This window comes from Cetorhinus maximus, chromosome 15 (assembly GCF_964194155.1).
Source record: "Cetorhinus maximus chromosome 15, sCetMax3.hap1.1, whole genome shotgun sequence".
In the NCBI taxonomy this organism is placed as follows: domain Eukaryota; kingdom Metazoa; phylum Chordata; class Chondrichthyes; order Lamniformes; family Cetorhinidae; genus Cetorhinus; species Cetorhinus maximus.
Genome location: NC_135893.1, coordinates 107,255,630 through 107,269,189, shown reverse-complemented (window position 1 = coordinate 107,269,189; position 13,560 = coordinate 107,255,630). Strand labels below are relative to the sequence as shown.

Below are 13,560 nucleotides of genomic sequence, written 5' to 3'. Positions count from 1 at the left end.
ATTCCATCACACTCTTGACTTGTGCCTTGTAGATGGTGGATGGGCTTTGGAGAGTCAGGAGGTGAGTTAGTCATCTCAGGATTCCTAGCCTCTGACCTGCTCTTGTAGCCACAGTATTTATATGACTAGTCCAGTTCAGTTTCTGGTCAATGGTAACCCCTGGGATATTGATAGTGGGGGATTCAGTGATGGTAATGCCATTGAACATCAAGCGGTGATGGTTGAATTCTCTTTTGTTGGAGATGGTCATTGCCTGACACTTGTGTGGTGTGAATGTTACTTGCCACTTGTCAGCCCTTGCTGCATTTGGCCATGGACTCAGTATCTGAGGAGTTGTGAATGGTGCTGAACATTGTGCAATCATCAGAGAACATCCCCACTTCTGACCTTATGATGGAAGGAACGTCATTGATAAAGCAGCTGAAGATGGTTGGGTTGAGGACACTACCCTGAGTAGTTATCTAGTTAACTATGTGGTTATATAGTTAACTATATTATTCTATAGTTAAATTTGAAAAAAAATTCCTGGAGCAGAATTTTGCTGTCGGCGAGAAGGGGGCGGGGCCCGCTCGCCGACATGTATAATGACGCGGGATGACGTCGGGCAGAACCCCCAATGCCATCCCACTCCATTTAAATTTTCAGGAAGGCGGGGGTGCAGCAAAATCAGCTGCGGGCCCGCCGACCTGTCAATAGCCAATTGAGGCCATTGACAGATCAATTGAAGTACTTAGTGTACCTGCCCGTCCAACCTTAAGGTTGGCGGGTCGGCCAGGAGCCCCGGCAGCAACTAGAAAAAACATGAAACCTCATCCACGGGCGGGATGAGGTTTCATGCAGGGTTTTAAAATTTTTAATAAAGTTATTATGTTAATTATGAACATATCCCATCTCATGTGACATTGTCACATGAGGGTGTCATGTTAGGGAATTTTTTTTTTCTATTTTTAATATTTTTAAAAGTGTAAGCGATCTCCCTGAGGCTGCACTTAGGGAATCCCCCCTGCCTGTACAGAGAGCGCATAGCGCTTCCCGCCGGAAGTCACGCTGGGTGGGCCTTAATTGGTCCGCCCACGTAAAATGGCGGCAGGGCCTGCTTCTCCGGCGGGGATCATCTCCCTGCCTGCCGGAGATTGGGTCGGGCCTGCCCGCCCGCCAGGCAGGCAGAAAATTCTGCCCCTGAATTTTGAAGACAACAGCTTATATCGTCTTCTTGTTGACAGAAAATCTAAATGCCAACACCTGCGACATAGCTTCTAATTGCTAAAATTTGTGAGGCAGTGAGAGAGAGAGAGGGTGAGACAAAAAACCTTTCCTCATTCTACTTTGGTTTATTAAATAACAGTAGATTGTATAACAAACACAATCTCTGGAAAGAAAATAAATAGGGAGGATAGAAGGAGAAAAGGAGGAGGAATGCAAGATGAGGATGAAGTTAGTGTCTGACTAACTCACCAGCCTTGGGAAGGGCAAGTGGCAGTGGCAGAGGGCAGATTGAGGTTAGGGGAATAGGAAGGGAGTCACTGAGCGCTGCTTTTCTTTTGAATACCATCAAAATTGAAGCCTGCGGCTGTCAGTCTCCTTTTCCCACCCTGCATGCCACTACACTCACCCCCATCTACCAGAAAGAGACAAAGAAGGAGGCAGTGAGAGAGGGTAAGAGAACATAAAGATGAGTGAGGGAGATCAAGGGAGATCCATTAGTGATATATTAAAACTCTTGTGACTGAACCAACTTCATAGTGTCACAATTATGTCCCTCATCACTATTTTCTTGCACTTCTGCGATGCTTAGTAACATCTGGGTAAATCCTTGTGTATAATGCCGTTGGTAGTCCCTGGGCAGCTCACTCTACCTTGAAGTACAGGCCTCCCAAAAGTAGGTGGGAATATTGCACCTATTCTATCTATGTCCCAGCTGACTCAACCCTAATACTGGTTCCAATCTGACATTCCCCTCATCCAAACTTCCGCTACTCACCCTACCATTTTGATGTCTTTGGGTGTCTTGGCTATTTACAGTTTGCTAACACCTGCCTTAATCTTCCTTCGACCCTATGAGCAGTGTGGGTAGGTGTAAAGAACAACAGAGGATGTAAGAATCTGATATTAAGCTATACCTCCACAGACCTCCTGATAGAAGTGATGCAATAGTGTGTATATAAATATGAAAAACAAGGAAACATGTAGCAAAATGGTCATATTGGGAGATTTTAATTTTGTAGAAGAGTATGTTTTAGAACGAACAAGAGAACAGACCATGCTGGATTTAGTGATAAGTTCAGAGCCCGAATTAGTTAACCATCTGATGGCAAGTGAGTGTCTTGCGATTAGTGGCCACATTATGATTGAATTTGACGTTACGTTTGAGAGGGAGAAGGAGAATCACATTCCAAGGTTTTAAGTTTAAGTAAGATAAACTTTGATGGAGTGAGAAATAAATTGACCACGGTAAATTGGGCTGAACAGTTAATGGATAAACCTATAGGAAAACAACAGTAAGTATTCAAACAAATATTTGGTATCATACAAAATCTGTGCATACTGCTACAAGATTAATGCTCCACCTGTGTAGTTAAGCAACTATGATCAACAAATGAGTTAGTGTCAGTTTCAAGCTGAAAAGAATAAATGCAAAAAGTGTTACTCTAGCAGACTGGGGAACCATTAAAAGCAACAAAAGGATACAATGAAAGTAGTGAAGTGTAAAAAGGGAATGTGAAAAAAACACAAAGGGCATTAAAGTCAACAGCAAAAGCTTTTATAAATACATCAACTGAAACATAGTAGTAAATGGGGAATGCAGGCCCATTAAAGGCAGTTCAGGCGAAGTTATAATGGATAATGAGAAAAAGGCAGACTTGTTGGGCAGAATTTAGCCCTTGGTGGGCGTGTGGGCCCCACCGGCTCGGCGGCAGGCGGGCAGCCGACCCCCGCCACTGAAACGGGTCCCGTCGCCATTTTGAGTGGGCGGGCCAATTAAGGCCCACCCAGCGGCATCCCCGATGGGAAACGCTATGTGCTCCCTGTGCAGGGGTGGGGGGGGTAGGGAACCCCCAGCTGTCAAAGTGAGCGCACTGCTCCCTGAGGCAAAGTGCTGTCTCAGGGAGATCAGTGACAGTCCAGAAAACTTTAAAAATAGAAACATTAAAAAATTATTAACATGTCCCCCTCGTGTGACAATGTCACACGAGATGGGACATGTTAATAAATATCACATAAAATGTATTAAAGTTTTTACAAACGGACATGAAGCCGCATCCCACCAGTGGATGAGGTTTGATGTATTATCAGAAGCCCGCTGGGGCTCCTGGCCTGCCCGCCAGCCTCAAGGTTGGACGGTCAGGTCTTTAATTATCTTAATTACTCTGTCAGTGGCCTCAATTGGCCATTGACAGGTTGGCGGGCGGAAAACTGATTTCGCTGTCCGCCCGCCTTCCTAAAAATTTAAAGGGACCGGGATGACGTTGGGGATTCCTCCCGACATCATCCCGCATCATTTTCCCCTCGGCGAGTAGGCCCCTCCCCCAAATCACCGACAGGAAAATTCAGGCCGTTAGATGAGTACTTTGATGCTGGAACTATATAAAACGCTGGTTAGGCCACAGCTAGAGTATTGCGTGCAGTTCTGGAATCCGCATTATAGGAAGGATGTGATTGCACTAGAGAGAGTGTGGAGGAGATTTACCAGGATGTTGCCTGGGCTGGAGAGTTTTAGTTATGAGGAGAGATTGGATAGACTGGGGTTATTTTCCCTGGAACAGAGGAGATTGAGGGGGGACATGATTGAGGTGTATAAAATTATGAAGGGCATAGATAGGATAGACAGGAAGGAACTTTTCCCCTTGGTGGAGGGATCAATAACCAGGGGGCATAGATTTAAGGTAAGGGGCAGGAGGTTTAGAGGGGATGTGAGGAAGAATTTTTTCACCCAGAGGGCAGTAGGAATCTGGAACTCACTGCCTGAAAGGGTGGTAGAGGCAGAAACCCTCATAACATTTAAGAAGTATTTGGATGTGCACTTGCGATGCCATAGCATACAAGCCTATGGGCCTAGTGTCGGAAAATGGGATTAAAATAGGTACTTGTTTGACCGGCGCAGACTCCATCGGCCAAAGGGCCTTTTTCTGTGCTGTAGACCTCTATGACTCTATGACTATGACTCTTGAATCCATAACCAAAATGGAGGAAGGAGAAAATTACCAGAGAACCTAAAAATAAGTCAAGGGGATGAACATAATAGATTTAATACAACTTCAAAAAAAGGTAATAAGAAATAATGGGACTTAAGATAGTCAAGACCTGATTTTTTCCACCTTAGTGTATTAAAATAAATTGATGAGATAAATGCAGGTGCATTATTCATAATTGTCCGAGCATCTCTAAATTGAGGATTTGTTCCTTCAGATTAGAAAATTGCAAACGTCATTCCATTATCTAAGAAGGGAGGAAGAGTGAAACCTGGTAATAATACAAATGTCAATTTAATGCCAATTGTGGAGATGTTTCTAGAATCCATTGTCAGAGACAGAGCGACTGAGTACTTGAACAAGTATTATAACATGATCATATTAAATGTTCAATTTGAAAAGGAGAAGTGTAAATTACAGTTACAGGTAAAACTGCAGATCAGCATGTTCAAAAAAGAATTTAGCTTATTACAGGAACAGTTTGTGCTCAATAAGGGGTAAGGATGGCAGATTTCCTTTCCTATAGGACATTGGTGAACCAGATGGGGTTTTACAACAATTGACAATGGTTTCATGGTCACTATTACCGAGACTAGCTTTTAATTCCAGGGTTTATTAATTGAGTTCAAATTCCAGTAGCTGCCATGGTGAGATTTGAACCCATGTCCCCACAGCATTAGTCTGGACCTCTGGACCACTAGTCCAGTGACATTACCACTTTGCGAATGTAATACAGGATTGCTCAGCAGACAGATTTACTATAAGATTCAAAATCTATTGTCCACAGGAAAGTACATCTACAACTCCTTCACACCAGACACAGCTAGCTAAACTGAAAGCTTCTCTGAACAATGCCTGCTGGTCACATGGTTTACATCCTGCTACTTTCTCATTAGCATATTCTCTCTTAAAGCGACATCACAACAATTGCCTCTGCAGGTTCTGTGTGACCAAGAGACCCTCCTGCTTTTACTGCCTGCCATAGGTATGTTGGAAGGATTTGCAAGTTGATAATCAACCTGTTTGGACACATTATGAACACACCTTGCTTGGCCACCAAGTCCTGCAGTAAGACTTGAACCCGGAGCTTCTGGCTCAGAGGTAGGGACACTACCCATTGCCCCACAATTCCCCCTGTAAGAGGTCTACTAACCAAATAAACCAGCCATAATCAACAAAAGAGGTGAGGATAACAAAGAATTAAAGGGAAGAACAACAGTAGTGCACAGAACTGTGTAGGTCCAGGGGACTGGGAGGGATATAAAGTACCGCAAAGAAAGATAGTAAGAGCTGCAAAAGGAAATATGAAAAGAAACTTGTGAGGGCTTTCAAAATAACACTATAGATTTTGCAATTGTTATTAGGAGAGAAAGTATAATGTGAGCCCTTTTAAAACAGTTGTGGGGAATTTTGCAAGTGAACTGATGGAAGAAAATAACTTGGTCAGCATTGTTGAAGCCAACATAATGGGTCAGTAAGACAAGGAGGACAGCAAGCTACAATCTGAGCCATGTGGGATATTGCTGGTAGCTAGGAATGAGTGGATTTATTTAACTTGAATAGAGAATGCTGAGGGAGGTGAGTAGGTAATTGGATGGCAATTCAGTACACCTGAATGTTAAAATCATAGTTTTAGATGGACCAAAGACTTCTCCTGAAAATTTTACTTCATAATGGCAGTACATTTTGTAAATGAAAGTCAATTCAAATTGATTTAATATTGATATGTGAGAAACATATCAGCTCATCTGCTGTGCATATTTGCATTACACAATTGATTAGATTTTAAAGCATTTAGGTCATTTTTGCCAACAAAATTCAAAGTAATCTATCATGGTCCAGCTGTGATCCACCTGGGAAATTATTTTGAATAAGTATTTTAAAATCATATGTGCATTATCAACACAATGTTACAGTGCATACTGATTTTGCGGTGTAGCCTCAGAGGTGATAACCTGTCTTGTGATAGGGAAAACTATTGGATGGTTGATTTACAGTTAAACCAAAAAACTTACTGTCTGATTTTTAAAGAATCAAAAATATTTTCAATGAATTATACTTACTGGTTTAAGATTAGGGTAGAGCGGTTGAGATCTATCAATTCCAGAGAGGTCAAATCCATCTTCCTTTCTTTGAACGTCAATATAATATTTTCTAAGTATAACAAAGAGAGAATATCAGAGCAGTTTTGTTATTGACGTTCACTACGCACCTAAAGTAATACATATAATAAGACTTTTTAAAAAGTTGTACTGTATATGTGATCTTTATAAATTTACTACAATGAAATAAAATATTAAATGGCCATATTGTTTCTATACTTAATATTTTTAACTGGATTGCTTTCAAATAATAAGGAAATATGACTTGCAGTTCATGAATCACATTTTAATATATGTGAACACATAAAATACAAGAGCAAAATACTGTGGATGCTGGAAATTTGAAATAAAATCTGAAATACTTGGCTGGTCTGGCAGCATCTTTTGATAGAGAAACAGAGTTAACGTTTCAGGTTGATGACCTTAAATCAGAACTGGAAAAAGTTAGAGATGTAACAGATTTTAAGTAAATAAAGAGGCAAGGAAAAGAGGGAAGGGGAAGGAAAAAACAGGTGGTTTGTGATTGGATGGAAGACAGGAGAGATTAAATGACAAAAGGGATGATGATGCAAGGCAAAAAGATGGTAATGGGACAAGGAAAGAAACAAAACATGGGACTAGAGGTGCTGTAAGTGACAATGGCAGATCCATTAACAAATGCAATCTGATAAAATGGGAGCAATGTTAATGATATGAAATTGTTGGACTCAAGGTTGTAAAATGTCTAATCAAAAAGATGTGATGCTGCTCCTTCAGCTTCATTAGAACGGTGAAGGAGATTAAGGGCAGTGAGGTCAGGGTGGGAGTGGATTGAATGTCATATATAAATGCCTTCAGTAACCTCTCTTAACTCTTTTCCCAATTCTAGTTTATGGCTGCTCCCCACCTTTCTTCTTTTATACAGCTAGGTATGGAGCAACAACTATAATTTTACATCAATATGGTATTTACATGTTAATCAGGAGTGGCGGTGTGTATCGCTATAATACCTCCTTCATAGTTATGAGTCAGGCATTGAGTCGTTATGTGTTCCATGGTCTGTTCGGGGTGACCACAGTCGCACCTCACCCTAAGGTGACATTTTCTGTGGTTACGATCCTAACTGATGTTAATACTAGACAAGTCAGATCCCAGAGTGAAATCTGGCTTGATAGATCCTAACCGCAGAGGAAAGTTACTGAACACACTTACAGGAGTCTGATGAACTTCTAAGTTACTGAACAAATTCACAGGAGTCTGGTGAATTTTTAACACAAAGAATCAAACATTTATTAAACAATGTAAATGAACCATATTACACCATACAAAAAGGTTGGAAGGATCTCAATATGATCTCAAAGAATATTCACCATTCCTTCACACCAGCTATATCTTTACAGACACGTACACATTCAGAAAGATAAAACAATTTATACTCTAATATTCAAGGTAAGTATGCAGTACATGTGAACCAACTGGCGAGCATGGTCAGACACACTATACTCCAAAGTAAATGGTAGATGTGGCCAGAGCAGATTCTATGGATTTTTTTTATTACAGAGGGACATAGACAGGTTAAGTGAATGGGCAAAAAAGTGGCAGATGGAATATAATGTGGGAAAATGTGAGGTTATGCACTTTGGCAGGAAGAATAGAGGAGCTGAATATTATTTAAATGGAGAAAGACTGCAGAAGGCTGCAACACAGAGGGATTTGGGAGTCCTTGTGCATGAATCCCAAAAAGCTAACATACAAGTTCAACAGGTAATAGGGAAGGCATATGGAATGTTAGCTTTTATTTTAAAGGGAATGGAATAAAAAAATAGGGAAGTCTTGCTAAAACTATACAAGGCACTAGTTAGACCACACCTAGAAAACTGTGAACAGTTTTGGTCCCCTTATCAAAGAAAAAATATACTGGTATTGGAGGCAGTCCAAAGAAGGTTCACTAGGTTGATCCCAGGGATGGAGGGATTTTCTTATGATGAGATGTTGAGTAGGTTGGGTCTGTACTTATTGGGGTATAGAAGAATGAGAGGCAACCTTATTGAAACATATAAGATTCTTCGGGGGTTTGACAGGGTAGATGCTGAGAGGTTGTTTCCCCTTGTGGGTCAGTCTAGGACCAGACGGCAAAATCTCAGAGTAAGGGCTCGCCCATTTAAAACAGAGATAAGGAGCAATTTCTTCTCTCACAAGGTAGTGAATCTGTGGAATTCTTTACCGCAGAGGACTGTAGAGGCTGGGTCATTAAGTGTATTCAAAGCTGAGATAGACAGATTTTTAATCAGTAAGGGAATCAAGAGTTATGGGGAAAAGACAGGAAAGCGGAGTTGAGGATTATCACATCAGCCATTATCTCACTGAATGGTAGAGAAGACCTGATGGGCCAAATGGCCTACTTCTACTCCTATGTCTTATGGTCATATGGTCTTATTCATTCACGGGATGTGGGCTTCTCTGGCTGGGCCAGCACTTATTGCCCATCCTTGTTGCCCTTGACAAGGTGGTGGTGAGCGGCCTTCTAGAGCCACTGCAGTCTATGTGGTGTAGGTACACCTACAGTGCTGTTAGCAAGAGAGTTCCAGGATTTTGACCTAACGACAGTGAAGGAATGGTGATATATTTCCAAGTCAGGATGGTGAGTGACTTGGAGGGAAACTTCCAGGTGGTGGTGTTCCCATCTATCTGCTGCCCTTGACTTTCTAGATGGTAATGGTCGTGGGTTTGGAAGGTGCTGTCTAAGCAGCCCTGGTGAATTCCTGCAGTGCATTTTGTAGATGGTATACACTGCTGCTACTGTGCGTCGGTGGTGGAGGGGCTGAATGTTCGTGGATATGGTGCCAATCAAGCGGGCTGCTTTGTCCTGGACTGTGTCAAGCTTCTTGAGTGCTGCGGGAGCTGCACTCATCTAGGCAAGGGGAGGGTATTCCATCGCATTCCTGACTTGTGCTTTGTAGATGGTGGACAGGATTTGGGGACTCAGGAGGTGAGTTGCTCGTCGCACTCTTCATTAAACCAGGGCCGATCCCTGGCTGGATGGTAATGGTAGAGTGGGGGATATGCCGGGCCATTAGATTACAGATTATGTTCGAGTACAATTCTGCTGCTGCTGATGGTCCACAGCGCCTCATGGATGCCCAGTCTCGAGTTGCTAGATCTGTTCGAATCTTATCCCATTTAGCATGGTGGTAGTGCCACACAACAAGATGGAGGCTATCCTCAATGTGAAGGTGCGACTTCGTCTCCACAATGACTGTGCAGTGGTCATTCCTATCAATACTGTCATGGACAGATGTGGCAGACAGGTTGCTGAGGATAAGGTCAAGTATGTTTTTCCCTTTTGTTGGTTCCCTCACCACCTGCCGCAGACCCAATCTAGCAGCTATGTCATTTAGGACTCGGCCAGCTTGGTCAGTAGTGGTGCTACCGAACCGCTCTTGGTGATAGACAGTGAAGTGCCCCACCCAGAGAACATTCTGCATACAGAATACCACCCTCAGCGCTTCCATCAAGTGGTGTTCAACATGGAGGAGCACCATTTCATCAACTGAGGGGGGGGAGGTGGTAAGTGGCAATCAGCAGGCGGTTTCCTTGCCCATATTTGACCTGATGCCAGGACACTTCATGGAGTCCAGAGTCGATGTTAAGTACTCTCAGGGCAACTCCCTCCCGACTGTATACCACTGTGCCGCCACCTCTGTGGGGTCTGTCCTGCCGGTGGGACAGGACATAACCAGGAATAGTGATGGTGGTGTCTGGGACACTATCTGTAGGTATGATTCCGTGAGGATGACCATGTCAGGCTGTTGCTTGACCAGTCTGTGAGACAGCTCTCCCAATTTTGGCACTAGCCCCCAAATGTTCGGAAGGAGGACTTTGCAGGGTCAACAGGGCTGAGTTTGCCATTGTCTATTTCTGGTGCCTAAGTCGATGCTGGGTGGTCTGTCTGGTTTCATTCCTTTTTTGTGACTTTGTAGTGGTTTGATACAACTGAGTGGCTTGCTAGGCCATTTCAGAGGGCATTTAATAGTCAAGCACATTACTGTGGGTCTGGAGTCACATGTAAGCCAGACCAGGTAAAGACAACAGATATCCAGCCCTAAAGGACATTAGTGAACCAAATGGGTCTTCACAACAATCGACAATGGATTTCTCAACAACCCACCCAGACGCTGTCACACTGTGAACCAACCGGTCTCACTGAAACTCTGTCTTTCTCACAAGGGTTTCCAATCACCACATTTGAAGATCTCACCTGGGAATGCTCTCCCAACGTCACTCCCACTTGGATGGATTCAACAATGATGCATCTTCAGGGTCTCAATCTTGTCTTCCGAGGTTCCTTTCCCTTGGATCTTTGAGTACACGCATGCCTCACCTTCCAAGCACAGTTTCAGATCTTTGGCTGTGCCAATCAGAACACCACTGCTCCAAAGGGTTCCCTTCTACTTCTAGGTCTTATCGTCTTATGCCCTTACGGCCTGCAGCATGGAGTCACCAATCTTTGGCTGTCCTCTCAGAGCTTCAGGACTTCTCTCAAGCTCCGCTTCAAGTCTGCTCCCTGCAGCTCTTTCTTTAATTCAGAGCCTTTTTCTTTGCTCCTATTGTTTATCTTGACTCAATGGGATATATCTCCAATGCCTGTCATTGCCCCTGCGTGGGACTTTCTTCTGGGATCTCCTTCTGTCTCACTCCCTGGTTTGGGACCTTCTCCCTGTGCTCTTCCCTGTGTCCTGCTCCCTGGGACATCGTTTCCTGAATGGCGCTCCAATTCAGATCACCTGACTTCCAGTTTCACGCCGTTTCACTTCTTTACTTCCTTTTCTTCTATGAACATGCGCAGGGCTGGTTCCTGGCCTAGAGAACATAAAAACACTGCACATCTGTGGCCCTTTCCCAGCCAGTACATGCGCAGAGGTCCCGAGGCCCGCTGGGAACCATAGTTCCGGAACTATGACTGCCGATTTAGATAAGTATTTTGAGTTTTATGACATTGTGTATTTGCACCCAGAGATATACAGGAAATACCCAGCGTAGAGCAAACTCAGGCTCACGTGTTTTACATCTTTTAAGTCTTTTACGTCTGTCTATTGTCACGGCTCACTGGGGGTAGTATCAAGCCCCACTGTTCCCCAAGCTGCAACGAATGTGAAAAGTTTGATCAAGCCACCAGATTGCCCAATTCCACCTAACTGTTTAATTTAGGTTAGCAGAATGAGCACCAGGTTTCTAAACTTAATAAGTAAATAACTGCTTATTGAACAAACTGTCATTAGCCAGTGGCAAAAGAAAGAAATATGAACTGCTAATTTCTAACTCCATAACTTAAACTCTACCCCCTTCTTAAATTCCTACACAGACACACACAATCACACACACACGACATGGATTTTAAGGGTGGGATTAAACAGTTCAGCAGCACCAATTCAGAGTACAGGATTGGAAGGGTTGATTTTGATCGATGTCTTCCAAATTCCTTTCAGTTCTTTGCTGATGACGTGAGGTGGTCTTCCAGCACTTTCAATATTTAGTTCACTGGTTGAGCCCTCGCTTTTCAATGTCTCTAATGGTGATTTTCCCCTTTTTCTCTTGACAGGGGTTTTCAGAGAGAGAGAGAAGTTTATAGAGATATGAGGAGAAAAAGCCAGCTAGCTATTATTGTGGAATTACTGGAATGTTCCACACAGGAGCAAAATTGAAAAGTTTTCAAGATCGTATGTTGGTAATCATGCTGGTATTGGATTAATTCTGTTTGTGTGCCCAGAGACATGCGAAATCAGGACATAAATCGATTATGCAGCCTAAAGGATCATGGTATTTTGGGCACAAATGGATTATGTGAAGAACTAAAACATGCCCAAATCCCTGATCTTTTACAGCTTTCTACCAATCCCACCATTCAAATACATCTCTAGCCATAAAACTAGCCCAGTCTTTAGTGACAGTCCCTAGTGAAGTTTACTACACAGTTACACTCAGCTCAGCTCTGTTCAAAAAAGAGTTGCAAATGCAGCAGAAAAAAATTGTATTCTTTTATTGAAGTTATTTAAGTGTTTTTCTCTATTTATCTTCACTGGGATCTCTGGGTATTTTTTTCTTTCTTTGAATGCATTTCTATGGCATAATACATGAATAATTGAAACGCTTTTCTGATTGCAGGTTCTTAATCATGTTTACCTAAGTCAGAACTTTCATCTTAAGACTTAAGGAAGAGAAATATATGGTGAAAGTTTGAAGCTATCCTTGGGCTCTGATTGTTTATGCTGATTTTGGCATACTCTACGCGATTTTGCAGGAAAATTGAGCATAACTTGACATTGGTAAAATGCATGCGGAAATGAAGGTATTTTTGGATTTGACTTCAAGCTTCACCCCTGCAACAAATTCTGGATGGTTGTACATAATCTATGGTACGTGAAGTTGAAACTTTAGTTTCCACACTCCAATAAGGACGTTATGGTGCAAATTCCACTTCTTTGTTTACACCGACTTCCCCTTATTTATGCTCAGGCATCTGTTAATGAAATTGGCAGGAGGTTCAAGTGCAAATTGATAGAATCTAAACAAATTGGCGGAATTTCAGGCGCAACTCCCCAATTAAGGTCGCAGGCGAAATTCCATCTCCTGAAATATCTCGGAAGTTTAGGTATAAAAGGCAAGTGAAAGTTTTATGATATCTTTGCTGTGCAAGCTGCTTCCTACTGATCTCCAGGCACAATGACCAGGACAGATTACCTTCCACATTGCTGTTTGTGGGATCTTGCTATGCACACATTGGCTGCTGCCTTTCCTACATTACCGAAAGTGAGTAAGGCTTCCGAAGTACATCACCGGCTGTAAAACTCCAGTGGTTGAGAAAAGCGCTATGTAAATGCAAATCTTTCCCCGAAACTTTAAATTAACAATTTAACAAATTAAAAATCTGATGCCTTTCAGCTTTGTCAACGGCAGCTTTAAAAACTAGCATTCGGAAAGGGGGAATAAAATAACTTACAGGTTTTTGGCAACAGAATGAATAACCTCCTTGGATGAGATATACATTTCTGAGGAGCTGCTCGAACACTTCAGTCGGGTAAAGCGCCCAGTCCCCATGGTAACCGGCTGGCGGGGGGGCGGGTACGGGCTGGCTGATTGACAACTGGATCATCCAATTCGGTAACAGGTTTCGGGACATAATTAACCAATGGGAGGGGAGGATCGGTGTTTGACGCCAAGCGAAGCACACGGTAGGGCGGGGCTTGAAAAGGGGGCAGAGCCTGGGGAGAGGGCGGAGCCAGGCGAAAGGG

General features: G+C 42.9%; 1 protein-coding gene across 1 annotated transcript in view; it reads right to left on the bottom strand.

Moving 5' to 3' along the window:
• The window catches only part of LOC144690319 (uncharacterized), an 82,224-nt gene extending 68,858 nt beyond the window's left edge, over positions 1-13,366 (bottom strand). The window contains exons 1-2 of the mRNA XM_078557673.1: positions 13,269-13,366; positions 6,254-6,344 (exon numbers count right to left, since the gene is read on the bottom strand). Coding sequence (XP_078413799.1) covers positions 6,254-6,344; positions 13,269-13,366 — 189 coding nt within the window. The remainder of the gene's footprint in view (positions 1-6,253; positions 6,345-13,268) is intronic.
• Between the last annotated feature and the right edge of the window lie 194 nt (positions 13,367-13,560).